Below are 22,554 nucleotides of genomic sequence, written 5' to 3'. Positions count from 1 at the left end.
GACACCAGTAAAATTACAATAAGACATAAAGAAAGAAAAACAATTAATTAAAATACAGGTTAAAATACAGTTTACATTTAAATTTTTAAATGCAGCCTCATTTTTAAAAAGGCCCAAGTCAAAACCATAAAGGAGGAAAACATAGGGGTCAGACTGAGTCCAGGCCAAAGGCCCTGCGGAAAGATGTCAAACCCCGCAGGGCCCTAGTCTCCTGTGTGAGAGCGTTCCACCAAGTTGGGGCCAATACTGAAAAGGCCCTGGCTCTAGTTGAGCACAATCTAACCACCTTATGGCTCAGGATCTCCAACGTATTGTTATTTATGGACCTTAAGGTCCTCCGCAGGGCATACCAGGAGAGGCGGTCCCGTAGGTACGAGGGTCCTAGGCTGCACAGGGCTTTAAAGGTCAAAACCAGCACCTTAAATCTGATCCTTGTAGGTTAAACTGTACCATACTTAATAAGAAATAAGACATCCCCTGAACTTACTCATGAGTAAACAAGCAAAGGCTTCTGCTGTTCCATACTGTTCTCAGTGTTTACCTCTGCTTTTAGTGTTTATTGCTGCTGCCTACCATGCAGGTAATATTTGTATATTTTATTTAACCTGTTTTATTAGTTGTTATTGGCCTTTGCCAGACAGCCCTAAAAGATTAATTCTATCAAATGAAGACATAATTAATCCCACCAGGTAATGAAATGCATTGAACCAACGAAACACATAACATTTGTGGATTTTCTAATATTAACAATTCAGCCTGGTATTGGTGCTGCAACTGTTTTGCACTCATTAGTCATTTCTTGTTATCTTTTCACACAGGTAGTTTCCTGCCCTCCATAGTGAAGGCAGTGCTTCCAGAGTGACATCAGGACCTTAGCCAATCAGCCTCTTTGGAGTTTGTGACGCTTCGTCCGAAAGTTCCCTTCTCTAGGATGGCACATCTGGGAATGGTAACATTGGCCGGATTCCTTTTTATTTTTTAGTTGGTGATTAAGATAGAGAGGGTCGTGGGCGCGGATCTGAGCTTTCCATTTGTGTGCGTCCTGAGTCCATTTTAATGATTTCGATTCTCTCCCTCAGATTTATAGATGCACACATGTATATAAGTCAACATGTATATAAGTCTAGTTATCTCCCACTTGGACTACTGCAATGTGCTTTACGTGGGGCTACCTTTGAAGGTGACCTGGAAACTACAACTAATCCAGAATGCGACAGCTGGACTGGTGACTGGGAGTGGCCGCCCAAACCATATAACACCTGTCTTGAAAGACCTACATTGGCTCCCAGTACATTTCCAAGCACAATTCAAAGTGTTGGTGCTGACCTTTAAAGCCCTAAACCAGGCATCCCCAAACTTTGGCCCTCCAGATGCTTTGGACAACAATTCCCATCTTCCCCGACCACTGGTCCTGTTAGCTAGGGATCATGGGAGTTGTAGGCCAAAACATCTGGAGGGCCGCAGTTTGGGGATGCCTGCCCTAACCGGCCTCAGCCCTGCATTGCAAAAGGTTGCAGGTTCAATCCAGACAGTACTAAACTAAGTGGCCAAGATTCCTATTCCCTTGTGTAGGTGAGCATCATGAAGGAAATATTATATTGTGAGCTATTTTCATAAAACAATAATACAGGGAGTGTCAGAAATCCAGGGTACATATGCGGCACTCAAAAGTACCCTCCTCTTTCTCAATATTCCTTATTTCAAACAATCTACTTTCCCAAACAGGCAAAGAAAAAGTGGCAGCCAGGAGATGAAGCCGAGGACACCCACGCCTACAAAAAAGGTTGCAAGGAGCCCAGTTGGGCCACAGCCAGGATGATGAAGCTTGATACCTCTAAGGAGCCAGACCTGTGCGTTGTCTATGGGGAATCCATCAGGGCAAAGCCCATCATCCATAAGAGAACGGAGGGTCAGCAGAAAGCCCAGCCAGTCGAGAAGGAAGAGGATGAACCCCTTTACGGAAGAAGTTGCAGATCCCCCTGGGAAATCAGAGTGCAGACAATTCCTGGTGCTGCTAAGGAGCAGGATGTGTGCATTGTGGGTGAGAAAAACATCTGGCAGTTCCCCAACACAAGCGAGAGAAAGGCACGTTTGCAGAAAATCAGCTCAGGGGAGGGTCCAGTTCATAGCAAAGGAGACTCCAGTGTCCAAAGTAAAACTCCAACCCAGACCGTTGTTGATGCCACAGCCAAGATGATGAAGCTTGATACTTCCAAGTAGCCAGACCTGTGCATTGTCTATGGGGAACCCATCAGGCCAAAGCCCATCATCCATAAGAGAACGGAGTTTCAGCAGAAAGCCCACCCAGTCAAGGAGTAGGAGGATGAACCCCTTTTTCGTGGAGGAAGTTGCAGATCCCCCTGGGAAATCACAGTGCAGACAATTCCTGGCACTGCTAAGGAGCAGGATGTGTGCATTGTGGGTGAGGAAAACATCTGGTAGAACCCCAACATCTGTGAGAGAAAGGCGTATTTGCAGGAAACCCACTCAGTGGAGAGTCCCGTTCACAGCAAACTAGACTCCAGTGTCCCCAGTGAACCTCCAGCCCAGGATAAGACGCCACAGTCAAAGATTGGACTAACTTTGTAAATTATTTGAAAGACAATTGTACTCAATTAAATACGTTGGTAGGACTGCAAGAAGCTTTGTAAGAAAATATATTTTAAAAATCATTGTAGAAATGAAATTTTAAGGATATATTTTGGAGGTTATGGTAAAAAAGCAATGGTTAAATAGTGAAAATGCAGAAATAAGAATTGAAAAATGAAAATCATAAGGAAGGTTTGAAGGAAGTCATGGTCGTAAAAAGCCAAAATATTATATAAGAGGAGAGATTGTATTGGAAAGAATTATTGTAAAATAAATAAAAATGATTTGGCAAAAAAAAAAAAGTCTGTCCCTCGTTCCAAAGGAAAGCGAAACCTACATAAGCACCAGGAACCCATGAAATCTTGCACTGCTCAGAGGTTTCGCCTGCGTGCGACAATACTGCCTTAGAAGAGGCATTCCTCTTTCTCTCACTCATGCACATTAACACCCTAGAACAGGCATGTTCCCCTCACATACATGCATCTTAAAAGAGACCGACCCCCTCTCTCATATGCACATCCAGAGAAGGGCACCCTTTCTCTCTCTCTCTCTCTCTCTCTCTCTCTCTCTCTCTCTCTCTCTCTCTCAGAGAATGCCTCTTTCACAAAAAAGGGAATGCCTCTTCACACCCTCACATGGGAAGAAGACAGCCCTGTTTAGGGAAGCTTTTCATGTTTGATGTTTTATTCTATTTTTAATCTGTTGCGAACCACCCACGGTGGCTGGGGAAACCCAACCTGGTGGGTGGCGTATAAATAATTAATTATTATTGTTATTACTACTACTACTATTCTTATTTCTCGTCCTGCCAATGAAACTCTGGGCCCTCCAGCATCACCCAGGCAGGGCCTTCTCACCTGCTTCTCAGCCAGGGCTGCCGAGACACACAGGCATTCTCATTTCAGTGTCAATTAAATTAGGGTTGCCATATTTAAAAAAGGTATGGGGGGGCAGAGTTGTTGAGCTTTAAAAAAAGGGGGGGTGTTTTTGAGCTATTTTTAATGAAATTTGCCGAAATCTACACCGCCCACATGGACTGCCATACGTCCGGATTTTCCCGGACTTTTCAGCGATTTCCACCCAGATGCTGCTTACGAGGGCTGAATACCGGCTATGACTGGGAAATTCAGTCATAGAATCATAGAGTTGGAAGAGACCACAAGGGCCATCCAGTCCAACCCCCTGCCAAGCAGGAAACACCATCAAAGCATTCTTGACATATGCCTGTCAAGCCTCTGCTTAAAGACTTCCAAAGAAGGAGACTCCACCACATTCCTTGGTAGCAAATTCCACTGTCGAACAGCTCTTACTGTCAGGAAATTCTTCCTAATGTTTAAGTGGAATCTTTCTTGTAGCTTGAATCCATTGCTCCGTGTCCGCTTCTCTGGAGCAGCAGAAAACAACCTTTCTCGCTCCTCTATATGACATCCTTTTATATATTTGAACATGACTATCATATCACCCCTCCCACCATCACATCTCATCACATCTCCCACCATCCCTAGCTAACAGGACCAGTGGTCAGGGATGATGGTATTTGTAGTTTCAAAACATCTGGAGGGCCGAGTTTGCCTATGCCTGCTCTAGGGAAAACATCAGGTTTGTTGTTGTTTTTGCCTTTGTTGTGAACTACCGTTCCCAGAAGCCCTTGCGAGCCCCAAAGCAGATGCTAGCCACCTTTCCTTTGTGGGGAAACCAGGCAATTTTAAAACAAACAAAAGCCTCAAATGCACAAGCGGGATGGAACCCGAAATAAGGATCGGGGTTGGGAATTTAAGAAGAAAGAAAAAGAGACACACACCCCCGAAGCATTGCAAAGAGATAATAGTAGTATCTGGAGTTGCAAACAATGCACAAGTAGGATGGAACCCAGAATAAGGACGGGGGTTGGGAAGAAAGAAAGAAAGGCTCTCGATGCATTGCAAATAAATAATAACAAATGCACAAGCAGGATGGAACCCATAATAAGGACAGGGGTTGGGAAGAAAGAAACTCCCGATGCATTGCAAATAAACACAGGACAATAATCATAATACCTGGGCTTGCAAACTATGCAGAAGCAGGATGGAACCCAAAATAAGGATAGGGGTTGAGAAGAGCAATAAAAAAAGAAGACGCCCCAAACCCACTATTACTAATAATAATATCTGAGCTTGCATCCACTCTCTTGCATTGTCAAAGAGGAGGGGAGAAAGAGAGAGAGAGCAGATTCCTAGAAAGGAGCCCCAGAGAGTTAGACTGGCCTCTTCCTGCTGTATCTCCTCCCCCTGCAAACGGAGTCTTGTGAAGCCACTTTCCCCCCCTTCGCCTTCCTTCGCCTCCGGGAGTGGCTGCAGATCTGGGGGGGTCTCCGGAGTGGGGAGGAGCAGGTCCCTTCCGGAGGGGAATCTGGGTAAGTTGCACCCAAAGAGGAGGAGGAGGGGGAGAAAGGGCCCAATCCTGAGTGGGTGGGGGAAGCAAAAGAGGCAGATCGGGGGGGGGATCGAGTCGCTCTCTTTGCTCCGGAGGGGAGAGAGAGAGAGAGAGAGAGGGAGTTCACTCCCTTCCTCCTCTAGTAGCCATAAATCATAAGGAAGAGGAGCAGGGTCCTGGGTTCAAATCCTCCAGAGCAGAGGCTCTTTGCAAGAAGGGAGGAGTTGAATTGCATGTTGAGCTCTTTTAGGGTGCAGCCCTAATCCCACTCAGTTTGGGAGGAGAGGCAGCCCCATTGAAGCCGGCAGGGCTTACCTCCGAGTAGACCCGGCCAGGATCGCCGCTTCATAGCCTGCTTTGTTTTCTAAGGAGCTCAAGTCGGTGTGTGTGTGTGTGATCCCCACTACAACCCTGCGAGGTAGGTTGGGGTGGGAGAGGACTGAGTTGCTGAGACGCAGCCAAAGGGTTTCGTGGCTGTGTTGGGGCAGGGAATTGAAGCCTGCCCTGGTCTGACACTTTTAACTGGGCTGCGCTGTTAAAAAGAACTACCAGTATCTTTAAAAAAGTACCATATGTATCTATTCACACATGTACACATACACATATACACACAGAAAAGTGGAACGGTCTCCCTTGGGAAGTGGTGGACTCTCCTTCCTTGGAGGTTTTTAAGAGAGGTTGGATGGCCATCAGTTATGGATGCTTTAGCCGAGATTTCTGCATTTTTTGGGGGGGTTGGACTAGATGACCCTTGGGGGTCTCTTCCAAGTCTACCATTGTTCTATGATTCTATGTCTCTTAACGTGCCTTGGGGCTCCCAAGAAAGACTGCAGCCTTTAACCTTTCTAAAGGGCTCAACCCCATTCCTCGTCGGTTGCTTAGCCTTATACAGTAATAAAATAATAATAATTAACAATTCCACCCTACCCCCTACAAAAAGTTAATTTTTAAAAAGCAAAACCTACGTGTAAAAACTAAAGATGGCACACAATGTCTTGGAAGAGGCATTTCTACTGATCCCCTTTGCTTTTACAAAGCACATATTTCATTTAGAGATTGTATGTGAGTATATGTAAATACATTTAATATATGTATATAAATTAATGCAAGACACTTTGCAAAAAGGCATGGTAAAGTTGTGATTTATTACTGGGACCCCCCCCCCCCCAACATGACACCACAGTGCCCTCCGGCCCCTCCTTTGACTCCCACCAATGTTTCTTGCCCCTCCCAATTTGTTACTCAGGGTTTTTGGGGAAGGTGGGTGGGTTATCTTTCTTTTTGGGTGTGTGTTACCTGCTTCTTTTGTCTAGGTTTTATTTGTTCCTATGTTTTGATGATGTTTTGCGTGTGTGTTGAGAGAGAATACAGACTACTGCAATTTTCCCCATCTGTGAAATGGGCATTTTGTCGCAATTGCAGTAGCTCCTGAATTGGCTGATGCACATGATTTTATACACGTCCCCCACACTTTCTCAAAAGAAGGAAAGTACATTTTTGTTTTATTTAAAGAAGACAACACAGTTTCTTGAGGAGAAGGAGAGCGGGTGTCTCTTCTACAGATAAGATCTCTGGGTGATCAGCTGTAGATTGCCAGCGGTACTGATTGCCCAACTGTCTAAAAAGAATTGTCTAAATTAAGGCTGCCAAAATGAAGAAGGCTAAACCATTAGTGGACTTTTTAAAGTGTCTGTGTGAAAAGACTATGAGTTCAGCTCTGTTCTGGTACTGACAGAAAAAAAGAAAAAGAAAATATATGGGTTCGGAATATGCTCAGAGGCACCCTGCCCTAACTGAGCATCTTTCGCACCTGGTTCTGGTTGGTGGTGGGCCTGAGAAACATCAAGTCTGCCCCACCCTTGGCTTCAGCCCTACGCAAACATGAATGATTCATATCACTCAATTGTGTCGAGTGACGTCCTGACAAAAGGAGCTTTTGAGGAGGCGAAACCTGTTCACAACAAAATGCAAACGAAAAACTGAGGAATTAATCCGGCTACCCAAGTACGGGTTATGAGAAACGTAAGCAGCAGAAGGGCAGCGAAATAATTAAATAAATTCGTGTTTAAAAATTGCCCCCTATTGGGCACGGCATGGCAAGTTGAATAGATCGGGGGACGGGGCAGACGGATGGACACTTAGAGCTCAAAATTCCCACTCTGGCCATAAAGCTTGCTGGTGTCTATGGGCCAGTCACTATTTTTCTGCCTAACCTACCTTGCAGGGTTGCTGTCAAGGTTGGGGGAAAGCAAGGACTGGGCATGCTAAATTCTAAGACCATTGATCATGCACTATTCTAATCCCCCAGATGTAGCCGGGATTCGTCTGCTGGAAATTGCGTCTGGGCGGAATTTCCAAAAATTGGCAAAAACGTCCGGGAGAACCTGGAGGGTATGGCAACCCATGTCTAGAAGTGTAGATTTTGTGTCCTGATTTTCACTCTTTGAAATACGGCAACTCTACCATAAAGACCCCCTACTTGGAAATCGGTTTCCTACCAAAACTCCTTAAGGAAGTAAATGAGATGGGCTGCTGCTTTTGTTTCAGTGCAAGGGGATGTGGTCTGAGCTCACATCTGCGGCTGAGTTTTCTGAGGGATTTTCTTTTTCCGGAGAGATAATATGTGTTCTCTCCTAACCACTTCCTCCTCTGCTTTTGAAAACGCTCTGTTCTTTTTCTGTCGTTCTTGGTGTGCAGACGTGGCTGAGGATTTTGGGCTTCCTGGTCCAAATTCGGATGCCATCACCCTGCCTCCTTTTTTTATAACATTTTTAATTGGTTTTACGAAATTTTATACGTTTTAACTTTAACCATTTCATACATCAAAATAAAAGGTTCTGTTGAACCTTCGGACCTCCTTCCCTCCCTCCACTGGTTCCATGTTCAAGATAAAATTATCTGCATCTTTTTCCTTCATCCATCTGTTCAATATCCCTGACATCTGAAGGCAGCCCTGTTTAGGGAAGCTTTTAATCTTTAAGAAATTAGTGTATTTTAATATTTCTGTCGGAAGCGTGGCTGGGGAAACCCAGCCAGATGGGCGGGGTATAAATAATAAATTATTATTATTATGACTATGATTTTAACTGTTTACAATGGTCTTTTAAGTAAACTAAAAATTTACTCCAGTCTTTTAAGAATACTTGATCTTCCTGGTTTCTGATCTTCCCCGTCAGTTTTGCCATCTCTTATGTACTCCATCGGTTTAGTCTGCCATTCTTCTTTTGTTGGTAGTTCTTCCTTCCTTCCACCTCTGGGCTAGAAGCATTCTTGCTGCCGTTGTTGCATACATAAAAAGTCTTTTTTTTAAATCCTGTAGGCCAAACTCATACCATACATTTAAAGCACCTTGATACCACTTTAAACAGTCATTTTTTGGGGCGAAATGTAGTTCGTAAAGCGGACTCTCCCTACCCACCCCAAGCTACAATTCCCACGGTGGATTCACCATGAATCTATCTTATGGGACTCTGAGGGGAACAGGGGGTCGCCTAAAAACTCTCAGCAGCCTGAACAAACCGCAGCACCCAGTTTGTTGAGGGTGGTGGGACTGTGGCTAAGCAAAAACTACAGTCCCCATGATTATCCGGGGGGGAGTCAGTGATAGTTAAAATGGTATAGGAGCGATTTAAATTCATGGTGTAAATGTGACCCTAGAAGTGGGTTGGGTAGTCTTAAAGTTTTGGGGGAATCTGCTTTATTTTTGTTTTACCAGTAACCGGAAGTTTCTAGTAAAGCCAGATACAAAATGGTGGCTCAAGGGGTCAGAGCCAATGGCAGCTGCAGGTCACCCACTCTTGAACTCTGCCTTTGAAGCAGTATGGTGTCCCTAGAAACCGCCATGGCTTCCTTCAAAGAATCCTGGGAACTGTAGCTCGCTGAGGATTCTCAGTTGCTAGGAGACTCCCATTCCCCTCACAGAGCCGCGATTACCAGAGTGCTTTAACAACCAGTCCCTATTCCCAAGGAAATTTGAGAATTGTAGCTCTCTGAGGTGAACTGAGGTTTTAAATAGATGGATTTTCCATTCTGTTACATCTAGGCCACTGTTAGAAATTAACCAGGCGCCAGGCGCGTTTTGCGACTGGCACGGGTCCAATTGCGACCACGTGGAGATCTCTAGATTGCAGGTTGGCGACTGACGTCTCCATCTGGCCGGCCACTCCAGCTTTCTTAAGCGGGTTCACCCCCCACCTCAGTTAATCCCCACACCGACCCTGTGAGGTAGGTTAAGAGGCTGTGACTGACTCCAAGGTGAGTTTCATAACAGAGTGGGGATTTGAACCCTGATCTCCCACGTCCTGGTCCGACACTCTGACCACAACACCACCCTGGCTTCCTAGAGTCCTTCTGCTGTGGTATAAATTAAGTGGGTAAATAAATATTGGGAAAGCAAAATGTCACTTAGAGCAGGATCTGAACTATTTCGAAGCTTGAATTTGTTCTGGATTGTTTATTTGATGCTTCAAGGTGCCATAAACCGCTTTTAGACTTTTCCTTTAAAATAGAAAGCAGAATAGAAGTGAAATTCAGTAGGGCTGCCGTACGTTTGGGATTTCCCGGTCATATCCGGGATTCGGAAACAGCGTCCGGGCGGAATTTCCGCAAATAGGGGGAAATGTCCAGGAAAACCCACGCATCTGACTGCCTATGTAATTTTTTTTTTTTTTTGCAAATTTCCTTAAAAATAAATCAAAAACTTCAAATTTTGCAAAAAAACAAAACAAACCCTAACCAACTTAACTTTTGTATCTGGATTTTCAGTTTTTGAAATATGACAACCCTAAATTAAGAAGAAGAAATTTCCTTTGGGGAAAAACTGGTGCCTAGACATTCTGTTGCGGCGACCGTAACCTGGGTTCCAGGTGGCATTTTGCGATTAGCTTATATATCTGGGTTTCTAAAACTGATCCAGGTGCAGGCTAGACATGCCTGCAGGGGTCTCTGTGATCGCTTCCCACTTTCTCAAAATCTACTCTCTGTCTCCCTCAGGAAAAGCGCCACGTTTTGCGGACGACCGCTGCTCCCTTTTTGCCGACGTGGAACGACGGACGCTGCGCGCCCCGGATAATCCGAGTCCGGTAAACGTGGGGGCGAGGAAAGCAAGAGCCGGGCAAACACCCAGGTGCATTCAGGAGATTTGCCGCCTTTCGGAGCGAGTGCGTGGGAAATGTCCACTGAGCAGGCCCCGCGGATCCTCCAGGAAAAGAGCATCCGGGAATTCCTCCAGAGGAAACCAGGGGAAGAGATCAAGCAGGAGTCACGCGATGGCCTCCTTCAGCAGTGGGAAGCCCAGTGGCAGGAGTTCTTGAAGACGGTGGAGGCCTCTCAGCCCCCCGAGGAGCCCACGCCCTGGGACGATGCCAAGGCCTTCCTGGCCTCTTTCGAGCAAGTGGCGGAAGCCTGCCACTGGCCACGCGAGGAGTGGGTGACCCGGCTGCTGCCGGCCCTCAGCGGAGAAGCCAAGTATGCCTTCGGCAAGCTGGAGGGCCGGGACAGGAAGGATTATGGGAAGGTGAAGGCGGCCATCTTGCAAGGAGACGCCATCAGCCGGGAGAAGAACCGCCAGTACTTCCGGCACTTCCGCTACCAGGAGGCCGAGGGGCCGCGAGGGGTGTACAACCGGCTGCAGGAGCTCTGCCGACGGTGGCTGAAGGTGGAGAGGCACTCCAAGGAGCAGATCCTGGAGCTGCTGATCCTTGAGCAGTTCCTGACCGTCCTGCCGCCCGAGATCCAGGGCTGGGTCAGGGAACGGGGGCCCGCATCCTGCACCCAGGCAGTGGCCCTGGCCGAGGACTTCCTCTGGATGCAACGGGAGTCTTTGAGATGGGAGCAACAGGTGAGAGACCCCGCTTCCTCTCCCCTCCTGACCCCCGGGGCGCCAAATGCGGCCCTCCGGACCTCTCTGCCTGGCCCTCGCCAGCTTTGAGTCTCTTTGCCTGACTGGGGCGCATGCATGAATTCCGATCACATCCCTTTCTTGTGTGGATAAAGGATAGAAAGGGATCTGTATAGAAGCTAAGCCTCCTCTGTTTGTTTGGCTCTGGCTACAAATCCAGCAATATCTGAAGATCCTAGCCAGATGGACAGGGTATTATTATTATTATTATTATTATTATTATTATTATTATTATTATTGACAGGGAATAATAATAATAATCATTATCATCACCATCTCCATCATCTACTAGTTTCCCCATTCCTGTTCTAAGCAGAGCCTCACTCAGATGGAAGATGGAATCCTGCAGACCTGCTCAATGCGCCTTTTTTTAATTTCGGATTTATTATAATTACACTTTTCTCCCACATTTTCCTCCAGTGACCTCAAGATGGCATGCGAAACATCATTCTCCCCTCCCCATTTCATCCTCACCAGCAGCCCTGTGAGGCAGGTTAGGCTGAGAGACGGACGGTGTCTGGCCCAAGGTCACCCTGTGAGCCTCATGGCTGAGTGGGGATTCGAACCATGCTCCCCCAGGTCCTAGTCGGGCACGCTAACCACTACACCACCCTCGCCTTTCGCCTTTGTCACTCTCACTCTCACCGTTATACCAAACTGCTCTCTTTACCTGCGAAGCTAAAAGCCTGCCAGTATTAGAAAGGAAAAGGTATTCAACAGGAAATGGGGCCAGCAACCGAGAAGGCCCTGTCCCTTCTCTCCTCAATGTGTTGTTTTTGCAATAGGAAGGGCCTGGTGGGGAAGGTTTGGTTTTCCACAAGTTTAAAGTAGCTGGAGAATGTACTTCAAGAGCCTTTTGTGTGTGTGTGTGTGTGTGTGTGTGTGTGTGTGTGTGTGTGTTTGTTTGTTCTATAGTATCACCTTATTTTATTTGCTGACTAAGAACCCCACGACTGTATGGTCCCTCCTCTTTATTATTGCAGGGTGTAGATTGGGGAGCAATGATGTTAACTCTTCATTCTTTCATCTATTCAGGTCTGTCCCGTCCCCCCCCCCCCCCCCGTCCCCTGGTTTGGCAAGTCTTAGCTTTAAGCAAATGCTACTTGCAAGCAAAATACTGTTTGTTGTTTCCTGCTAGATCTTACGTTATGTGTGGTTTTTTGCTGTTTCGTTCTGTTTGTGTGTAAAATTCCCCCCTTCGGGTTGTCATTTACAATTATATATATATATATATATATATATATATATATATATATATATATAACCAAAAAGGTGAGGCAGAGAGATGGTGATTGGTCCGAGGTCACCCAGTGAGCTTTGAAGGGGGGCTTTCTCCCAGATCCCAATGCAGTGCTCTAACCACTACACCATACTGTAGTTTGGGGCTGAGTTGGTGCCAGGCTGTTCCCTCCTTTGCTGGTGTCCTGCCACTCCTGCTCCTTGGTGCCGCTTCATGTTCTGGTCCTCCCTACTGTTTCAGGTGGCAACGGCAGGGGTTCCATTGGCGGTGGCGGCCGTTCCGCTGGCCGAGGCGGAGCCAGCGGGGCCTGATTCTGGAAAGAGGCAGCTGTGCATGGTGGTGAAGCAGGAGATGGATGCCGTCAACATCAGTGCACACGGTGAGCGTGGAATGCTGATCCATGGGGGGAAAGTACCGTATTCAGGCGAATCTAATGCACCATTTAATCTAATGCGCACCTCGGTTTTCAAAAAAGTATTTGCTATGTCAGCGGTGTTTTTCAAGCTTGCAAGTAAATATTGGAGCAGGCCGCCCGCATACCTGGGGAGAAAAGGGTAGATCTGGCTGAAAGGCAGCCCATAAAGTCATTGTAAGATTAGTGTATAATTTTATAGAAAAAAATAAATAAATCTATTGCTATTAGTGTATACAGTCGTACCTTGGAAGTCGAATGGAATCTTTTGTGGGAGTCTGTTCGACTTCCAAAACGTTCGAAAATCAACATGCGGCTTCTGATTGGCTGCAGGAAGCTCCTGCAGCCAATTGGAAGCTCCATCGGACTTCCAGCTTCCAAAAATAGTTCGCAAACTGGAACACTCACTTCTGGGTTTGCGGCGTTCGGGTGCCAAAATGTTCGAGAGGTAAGCTGTTCAAAAACCAAGGTATGGCTGTAAAAGGAAAAGGGGCTGTGGGCTGTGAGGGGACATGGCTGTGATTGTCACAAAAGAATCTTAGCACAGCTGCTTCCTTGGTTATGGCTCAATCCACACTCCAGCGCTGGATTTAGGGGCTGCGGGTGGTTCCCCCGCACAGGATGCCGTGCTGGGGGGGGATTACAAAACAGAGAAGATGCATAATTGACAAGATCTGTTTGGGGCCGCCAAATTTAGGCCTCACGCTGGGCTCTATATTATGAAAGATTCCTGTATCGCAAGGGGTTGGACTAGATGACCCTTGGGTTCCTTCCGACTCTTAAAGATTCTGTGATTCTATGAAAGATTACCAAAGTTCCACCCCTTCCCAATCCCTGGCTGTTGTCGATGCTGGATGGGGGTTTTGATGGGAGCTGGGAGTCCAAACGCCTCCTGAGGTTCTCTGTTCCTGTTGCAAAACGTGGGGGGAGCGATGAGTTTTTGTGCTCAAATAGTGTGCTTCCTCTTTTGACCAAAGCTGCAGTTTAGAATAGAATAAATCTTTATTGTCATTGTCCCCTTGCGGGAACAACGAAATTTCACGGTTGCTATATCACCTCAACTCAACTCAAATAAGACACTCCACATAAATTAAAATACTAATAAGCGCAATACAATACAGAACAATATAACAAATAAATAAGATGACTTCAGAGTCCAAAGTTTCTATTTAAGGCCAAGATTGCTCTAGGAAGGAAACTGTTCTTGAGACGGCTCATTCTCGCCTTCATTGTTCTATATCAGGCATCGGCAACCTCCGGCCCATGGAGGCCGTTTATCCGGCCCACGGGCCGCCCGTGAACCAAGCCGCCCGCTCGGCAAGTCCCCCGCCTGCTGCGGTAATCTGGCGCGGTGCAGGGACTTGCCGAGCAGCGCCGGGAATTGCGTCTACGCAGCCGCAGAAGCGATTTCTGGCACTGCGGACATTTTGGAAATGGGCAGCCAGCACCAGAAATCGCTTCTGTGCAGCCGCGGGCATGCGCAGAAGTGATTTCCAGTGCTAGCTGCCCATTTCCAAAATGTCTGCAGCACCACCGGAAATCGCTTCTGCGCCTGTGCGGCCCAACCGCGCCTGTGCGGTTGTCGATGCCTGTTCTGTATCTCTGTCCTGATGGCAGGATCTCAGAGAAGCAATGACCAGGATGCGATGGGTCTCTTGATATATCTAATGCCTTTCTGTGGCACCTGATGGTATAGATATGTTCTAAGGTAGAGAGTGAACAGCCAATGGTACTCTCAGCTATTTTAATAATTCTGATGGCGCAAGCAAGCTGCGGTTGAGCTAAGCCTCCAGGCCAGGATGTGTGTGTTTGCAGATAGATAGGGAGGGAGGAAAGGCATAAGCCAGTAGCATGGAGTTGGCAGGAGAGAGGCGGCTGTAGCTTTCTGAAAACCTTCTGTCTCTCACGCAGAGAGGGCCCCACTCTGCAGCAACAGACTCTCACTCTGCCTTTTTTGAGCAACTTTATGTCATCCCATCCATTGTGAGAACAGAGCAAACAAAAACGCAAAAGAAGAAAGAAAAGAGGGTGGTAATTTTTGTTTGAGTTTACTTACCGCATTTAGACCCTCTCTTTTTCTCCAAGGTGGCGTACGTGTCTCTCCCGCTCCTCATTTCATTCTCACAACAACCCTGTGATGTAGGTTAGGCTGAGAGGCAGTAACTCAGGGTGTTTTGTGGCCGAGTGGGGATTTGCACCCTGATCTCCCAGGTCCTGGTCCAACTACTCTAACCATTACACCACACTGCCTCTCCATAAGCCGCAGCAGGTGCTTCTCTCCCCTTCCAAGTCCAGAACTCGTGGGCCTTCAGGTCAGGAAGGCTGCTAGGCAGATGTGCAGGCGGATTTGCTATCCTCTCTCTCTTTTCCTTAACCAGCTGGTACAAACTGCATATTCAGAGGCTGCTTCTCTCCCTTTCTGCCCTCAAAGAATCATAGAATTGTAGAGTTGGAATGGGTCCCCAAGAGTCATCTAGTCTGACCCCCTGCAGTGCAGTAATCGCAACTAAAGAATCCCAGGCAGATGGCCATCCAACCTCTGCTTAAAAGGAGAGTCTGCCATCTTCTAAGGGAGTCCTTTCCACTGTTGAAGAGCTCTTACCACCAGAAAGTTCTTCCTAATGTTTAGTTGGAATTTTCTTTCTTGTACTTTGAATCCATTGGTTTGGGTCCCACCCTCTGGAGCAGCAGGAAACAAGCTTGCTCTATCTTCCATGTGATGACCCTTTAATAATAATAATAATAATAATAATAATAATAATAATAATATATTTATATTTATATGCCACTCAACTGGCTGGGTTTTCCCCAGCCACTCTGGGTAGCTCCCAGCAGAACATTAAAAACACGATAAAAGTTCAAATAATAAAAACCTCCCTAAACAGGGCTGCCTTTAGATATCTTCTAAAAGTCAGGTGTTTATCTCCTTGACATCTGATGGGAGGGTGCTTCACAGGGAGGGTGCCACTACCGAGAAGGCCCTCTGCCGGGTTCCCTGTAACCTCACTTCTCGTAGTGAGCAAACCGCCTGAAGGCCCTCAGAGCTGGACCTCAGTGTCCGGGCTGAACGATGGGGGTGGAGATGCTCCTTCAGGTATACTGGGCCGAGGCTGTTTAAGGTTTTAAAGGTCAGCACCAACACTTTGAATTGTGCTCGGAAATATACTAGTAGCCAATGTAGGTCTTTCAGGACTGGTGTTATATGGTCTCAGCGGCCGCTCCCAGTCACCAGTCTAGCTGTCGCATTCTGGATTAGTTGTAGTTTCTGGGTTACCTTCAAAGGTCGCCCCATGTAGAGCGCATTGCAGTAGTCCAAGCGGGAGATAACTAGAGCATGCAGCACTCTGGCGAGACAGTCTGAGGGCAGGTAGGGTCCCTTGCGTACCACATGGAGCTGATAAACAGCTGCCCTGGACACAGAATTGACCTGCGCCTCCATGGACAGCTGTGAGTCCAAAATGACTCCCAGGCTGCGCACCTGGTCCTTCAGGGGCACAGTTACCCCATTCAGGACCAGGGAGTCCTCCACACCCACCCGCCCCCTGTCCCCCCAATAGAGTACTTCTGTCTTGTCAGGATTCAACCTCAATCTGTTAACCGCCACCCATCTTCCAGCCGCCCCCAGACACTCACACAGGACCTTCACTGGTTCTGATTTGAAAGAGAGGTAGGGCTTCAAGTATTTGTAGACAGATATCGTATCACCTCTCAGTCTGCTCTTCAACGGGCCTTTTTCTCTTCCGGCAGGTGACATCCGACAGGGCGAGAACAGCGGGGAAATCCTTGGGCTCCAGTTGCAAAGAGTTGAGCAGCAGAAGCTGGAGGAAAACTTTGGGAGCCAAGGCGGGCCGAGGCGGAGAACGAGAAACCACCAGGCCGAGAAGTGGAAGAAGCCCCCCATTCCTTGCCCCGGTGGCGGGTTCCACAACGCCTCCATCTCAGAAGAGAAGCCCATCGAGAAGAGGAAGTACAAGTGCACCGTCTGTGGGAAGTTCTTCAGCTACAAGTCGAGCCTTAAAATACACCTGAGAATCCACACGGGGGAGAAGCCGTACAAATGCCAGGAGTGCGGGAAGAGCTTTATCCGGAGCGACCTCCTTGCGTCCCACCAGAGAATCCACACAGGAGAGAAGCCATACAGCTGCTCCTACTGCGGGAAGAGCTTTTGCGACCTGTCCACCCTTATCAAACATCGGAGAATCCACACCGGGGAGAAGCCCTACGTGTGCCTGGAGTGCGGCAAGAGCTTCAGCCAAAAGGCGATCCTGAATTCACACCAGCGGATCCACACAGGGGAGAAGCCGCACAAATGCCTGGAGTGCGGGAACAGCTTCAGTCGGAGCACTTACCTTACTTCCCATCAGAGAATCCACATGGGCGAGAGGACATACAAAAACATAGGGTTCTCTGAGCAGTCGGGCCTTATTCACCCTCAGAGAATCCACGTCGAGGAGAAACCCCATAAATGCCCGGAATACAGCCCAAACTTCAGCCAGCCGTCGTCATGCGCAACACATCAGAAAATTTACACGCTGAGCGACACTATCAATGTTTTTGAATGTGGGGAGAAACTTCAACTGGAGGCGGCATCTTATGAGACTTCTGAGCGTCCTAGCAATTAGCCTCATGTCTGGTCGCCTACGGTGATTTGAGCTTGCCTCCTGGCGACCAGGTGTGTTTCCCCTTCCAGCAGGGATTAAAAGCCACATCCTTTATAAACGGCTGCACTGTAAATGCTCCTTCAATGGAGAAGCAGACAGGGCAGTGGGCAGATTTTATACCCTTTAGCATTCTGTTTTGCAACTAGCTGTAGGGCTGCCAGGTTTGAGAGCAGAGGGAGGGGTGCCGAGTTCTCGTCGTTTCCCAGCCCCCCTTCCCTTCCCTTCCCCTGTGCTGGCATTCCAAGTTACCAAGCAGAGGGAAAAGCCATCCCAGCCTTTGCCCTTTGGTCGGCTTGAGTGTTCGATCCGTCTCAATCAATTCAGCCAACTGACCTGTAAAATATTAGTCAGGTACAGTCATACCTCTGGTTACGTTCGCTGTGGGTTGCGTACATCACAGGTTACCGGAACGGGCTACTTCCGGGTCCGGCGATGCGCCGAGTGACATCATGCGCAGAAGCACCAAATTGCACGGTGAGCATGCGCAGATTGGGCACTTCAGGTTGCGTACTGCTCTGGATGCAAATGGGGCTCCGGAACGGATCCCGTTCGCATCCAGAGGTACCACTATATTGTCAGATAATGATCAAGTATTTGAAAAATCTACATTTCATTAGAGCCCCCCCCCCTTTTAATGGCTTTCCCCAACTCTCCAAAGTTACAGCTGTTGAGGACTGCATTTCCTTGCAGATAATCTTTTTTTTTTTTTGAGGGGCGCACGCTGGTATTGGATGGGGGCAAAGAGCCAAAAGTTTGCAGGGTTGCAGAGCACTCTCTCTGCCACCTCATTTCCCTCCCTCCCTCCCTCGTCCTTGTCCCCAGCTTCTGGTGTCCAGAGGTAGACTGCTGCAGCATATGGAGGCTCCATTGGGGTCACCCACATCCCATAGAAATTTTGCAGGCTTTCCCCGTCATTTTTGGTCTACTTACTGGGAAAGCTTCTCTCTCAATGCAGAAGACGAAGTGATTCCAAGAAGGTTAGACTAGAGAGCAAAGACTAGAGTGGGTCCGCAGAGGGCCAGGTGCGTTGGGATGAATTGGGACGGAGGTTGCCGGGGCAAGATGGTGTGGGAGTTTCATGACGACAAGGCCCACAAGGCTTCTCTGCGTTGTGAGTTCGCCTTTCTGAGAGGCTGAATTCTTAACCTCCCTTTTCTCTTAAGCTCCTATAACGTCTTTGGTGGGGTGGAGGCGGCAGAGGGAGAGGGAGAAGCTCTTCCGCAGTTGAGATCTTCCTGAACTGTAGGCTCCCCCTCCATGATGCCGTCGCAATCACCAATTCTCCCGAACTCCTAGCACAGGTATGGCGACCCATCGTCATATTCCCTTCTGAGCACTTCTTGAGGGGGCCATGTTCCAGTGGTGCGTGGGGCCAGGCGCAAAAGGGGTGGAGCAACAAATGGGGGGGATACTTTTGTACAGTAGGCCGGTTTCCAAGCCCCTCCTATCTTCCGCCAGGCCTGCAAGAAGCATAACCGGAGTGCAGGAACACATCCCAGCCAGGAAAAACCTCTCCAGGAGAGTACGAAGTGGGGGTCAGTGACGGGGTGGCATAGGGAGAGGTCCGGGGGTTTGGAGGCCTGTGTTTGACTTCCAAACCCTCGCCAGCACCTTAGGGATTCCTGTTTGCGACACCGAAGAACGGCTCAGAATTTCTCTGCCTTAAAAAGATTATCTCCCTGAGTATGGTAGCTGGGTGGGAGCTATCTTGAGCCGTAAAATGTGCCCCCACCAAGAATGCTCACCCATAGTTTTCAGAGACACGTCTTGATTTCAGACACATAAACATGTGTTCAAGAGGACAGATGGGTCCAGCCCATAGCTGCCAAGTCTCCCCTATTCCCCGGGAAACCCCCGTTTTTCCAGCTGTTCCCAGCCGGAAAAACGGATTTTTTGTTTATTCTGGCGCGGCGGCCATTTTGGAACTGGGCGGAGCATGCTCAGAAGCGACTTTTGATGCTGCTTTGCCCAGTTCCAAAATGGCGGCAGCACTACTTCCGGTCTGCTACTTCCGGTCCAGTCCCTTATTTCTCAGGCCGGAACTTGGCAGGTATGGTCCAGCCTTGTGTTTAACATAATGTGCCTGGTCGCCATAGGTGAGCGCGAGCTCTGTGCAGGCGAGCAAGCAGGTTGGCGGAGGAGGAACGGCATGCCCCCGCCCTTCTGTTAGCCTGCTTGGTTTCCATCCTAGTTGCAGAGGGACAAAACACCTTTCTCCACACCAGCATGGAAATGCAGAAAGGGGGGGGGGGGTATGGCATGATCTGCCCCTCCTCCACCAGCCCTCCTGGTTACAAAACACATTATATTTTTTTTGCTAGCCTAAGATGTTCCTAGGCGGTATTTGCATCTTGACTGTGGAGGAAATGGAGAGCAGGCTTGGGATTTTTGTGTGTGTGTGTTTTGCTTTTTCCCGGGCTAACGGTTGTAGTGGGGCTTAGTCAGATCCTGACATAATTATTTTAAGTTCACTATTCGATTGTCAATTCATGTTTATCTTGGCAACTGCAGTAGATGTTCTTTTGAGGGAGCTGTTTCTCATCAAGCTTGAAGTTTGCCGAACGGCAAAGAATTTGATCTCCGACAACTGGTTTGCCCCAAGTGGACTTGGACCTTTTGAGGTCAGGAGCAGTTCTTCGCAAACCTCATTTTGGAAAAACTCGGCACCCATCAAGTCAACCTGTAACGCTGTTCAGACTTTTTGGAGGTTTAAATTTTATTAAAAGGCAACTTTTGCTTTTGTTGTTGTTGTTTAAATGCTTTCCTATTGTCGAAACTTTTGTGTTTTTCAAATAGTTTTTAAAAATGTACTTTTTTCTAAAAACAAAAAACCCTGTTTTTAAAAAGGTTTTATTAAGTTTGTAACCTAAACTGCTTTCAGTGCGAGAATTGAGATGTGTGTGATATTTTAAATAAGGTAAATAAAATCCCCTGGGTCTAGAGATCTGTGTGATTATGGTGGTGGTGTTTTAGATATTAAAGATAATGCTGAATTCTCTTTTGCTTTCTGCTTGATGTAATGTGCAATTATATGCAGAACTGTCATAGCTTCCTATGTTCCTAATTTCAAGGAGAGAAGATAAGAGCAGCAGTGTTATTGGGGTGCCTCATATTTGAGCAGATGGGGGGTGAGGCGTGCCCCTTCTCACTACTGGCTATTTTTTGCTTTTTTAAAGGGACCTCTGGTACTTTGAGACTTAGGGTAGTCAAAAAGCAAAAATGGGGTTTATTTTACAACAAAATGGGCAAAACGAAAGGTGTGTCAGGAGATGGAATCATTTCAAGAAGCAGTAAACATTAGATAGATAGATAGATAGATAGATAGATAGATAGATAGATAGATAGATAGATAGATAGATAGAGTTTACTGCATGTGTGTCTGTGTGTGTGTGTGTGTGTATGTATATATATATATATATACACACACACACACACACACACACACACACACATATACACACACACACACAGTGGTACCTCGCAAGACGAATGCCCTGCAAGACGAATTTTTCGCAAGATGAATGCGTCTTGCGATCTGATGGTGACTCGCAAGACGAATTCGTTTTGTGAAAAATTCGTCTTGTGAATCGCGGTTTCCCATAGGAATGCATTGAAATTTAATTAATATGTTCCTTTTTAAAAAAAATAAAATAACCTTTATTGAATTTAAAATAATTATAAAACAAAACAGTCAACTAAAATTCCAACAAAAAATACACAACAAAAAAATATACAAATAAACAATCATAAACATTCAAATAAAACTTATCCTATCTTCTGCCATATTTATTGGTCTAGCTTCTACATCTTCATTTCAATATCCATATTCATATCATCTTATCCCGATTGACTTCTCTTTAATTAATGCGTTCCTATGGGCAAAAAAAGAAATTTCAATGCATTCCTATGGGAAACCGCGATTCGCAAGACAAAGTTTTCGCAAAACGAATTGACTCACGGAACGAATTAAATTCGTCTTGCGAGGCACCACTGTGTATATATATATATTGCATTGCAGTGGATATTGCAGGCTTCTAAACAAGATGGTAAAATGTACAGCTTATTTTTTCTGAAACCATTTGCAGAGCTGTTACTGCTGAGGTCTGTACACCTTTAAAAGTCACTAATCGCTGTCTTTCAATCTGTCCCCCGGCACAGAGACTTCTTTCTACGGCTGTAGATAGCTCTTCGGAGTGATTTACACAAAACTTGGGAGGCTATATTCTTTATCCGTCTGAACGCCAGGAACCCAAAACACTCAGCTGCCTTTCCTTTTCCACAGCACTGCATCACCTTGTCGTCACGGGGAGATAACCGTTTACAAGGGATAGCGGGTAAAATTTTGGCTTTGCACAGCAGCTGTTGTGCCTCATCAAGCACGGCTCTGTATGCAGTGAAAGCATAATATAAGCTGAATGTCTCAATACAATCTGCATTAGGACTAAAAATAATACTGCCAGAAGAACTCCGGAGGTGTCCAGGCTGAACGATGGGGGTGGAGACGCTCCTTCAGGTATACAGGGCAGAGGCCGTTTAGGGCTTTAAAGATCAGCTTGTGTGGATAACAGGAAAGACCAAAGGACAGATAATTCAACAATAGATCTGTGAGCACTTAGAAACGGACACTGTGATTACTAAGAGCCCCTTGCCAGCATGACCAATGCTCAGGGATAGCGGATGCAAGAGTCCAGCAACTTCTGCAGGGCCACAACTACCCCGTCCCTAGCTTTGTGGCTTCTCCTGTCTCTTCTCTAACTGGTCTTTCTGTTCTCGCTTTTTAATAAGAATAATATATACCCCTCCCATCCGGCCGGGCCTCCCCAGCCTGTTCCCCCTCTGATCTTTCCCTCAAGTCGTCCTCCTGGTTCCTGATTCTCAATCTGGAGCCTCCCCTCAGCTAAACTGCCTGTGCTCCCTAGAATAGAATCATAGAGTTGGAAGAGACCACAAGGGCCATCCAGTCCAACCCCCTGCCAAGCAGGAAACACCATCAAACCATACCTCCGCTTAAAGACCTCCAAAGAAGGAGACTCCACCACACTCCTTGGCAGCAAATTCCACTGCCAAACAGCTCTTGCTGTCAGGAAGTTCTTCCTAATGTTTAGGTGGAATCTTCTTTCTTGTAGTTTGAATCCATTGCTCTGTGTCCGCTTCTCTGGAGCAGCAGAAAACAACCTTTCTCCCTCCTCTATATGAAATCCTTTTATATATTTGAACATGGCTATCATATCACCCCTTAACCTTCTCTTCTCCAGGCTAAACATACCCAGCTCCCTAAGCCGTTCCTCATAAGGCATCGTTTCCAGGCCTTTGAACATTTTGGTTGCCCTCTTCTGGACAC

The 22,554-nt window shown here is 47.1% G+C and overlaps 1 protein-coding gene across 2 annotated transcripts; it reads left to right on the top strand.

The window, feature by feature from the left end:
- The first annotated feature begins 4,865 nt into the window (after nt 1-4,865).
- On the top strand, nt 4,866-20,565 carry LOC118081245 (zinc finger protein 24-like). 2 transcript variants are annotated; one of them, XM_035107627.2, is made up of 4 exons: nt 4,866-4,981; nt 9,994-10,840; nt 12,381-12,519; nt 16,300-20,564. In XM_035107627.2, exons 2-4 carry the CDS (start codon nt 10,172-10,174, stop codon nt 17,172-17,174), a joined length of 1,683 nt encoding a protein of 560 aa, XP_034963518.2. In that variant the 5' UTR covers nt 4,866-4,981; nt 9,994-10,171; the 3' UTR covers nt 17,175-20,564. The 2 variants fall into 2 exon arrangements, with proteins under 2 accessions (XP_034963518.2, XP_060126710.1); XM_060270727.1 differs by lacking the exon at nt 4,866-4,981 and having other exon boundaries at nt 10,080-10,840; nt 16,300-20,565.
- Nucleotides 20,566-22,554: the final 1,989 nt, after the last annotated feature.

This window comes from Zootoca vivipara, chromosome 2, assembly GCF_963506605.1.
Source record: "Zootoca vivipara chromosome 2, rZooViv1.1, whole genome shotgun sequence".
Lineage (NCBI taxonomy): Eukaryota > Metazoa > Chordata > Lepidosauria > Squamata > Lacertidae > Zootoca > Zootoca vivipara.
The sequence above is the reverse complement of the archived record's forward strand: the minus strand, read 5'-3'. Positions and strand labels throughout refer to the sequence as shown.

Coding starts and splice junctions, on each gene's coding strand:
- LOC118081245 (XM_060270727.1), top strand. CDS start 10,172: ATGTCCACTGAGCAGGCCCCGCGGATCCTCCAGGAAAAGAGCATCCGG. Junction 10,841..12,380: donor CTTTGAGATGGGAGCAACAG/GTGAGAGACCCC, acceptor CTACTGTTTCAG/GTGGCAACGGCAGGGGTTCC. Junction 12,520..16,299: donor CGTCAACATCAGTGCACACG/GTGAGCGTGGAA, acceptor CTCTTCCGGCAG/GTGACATCCGACAGGGCGAG.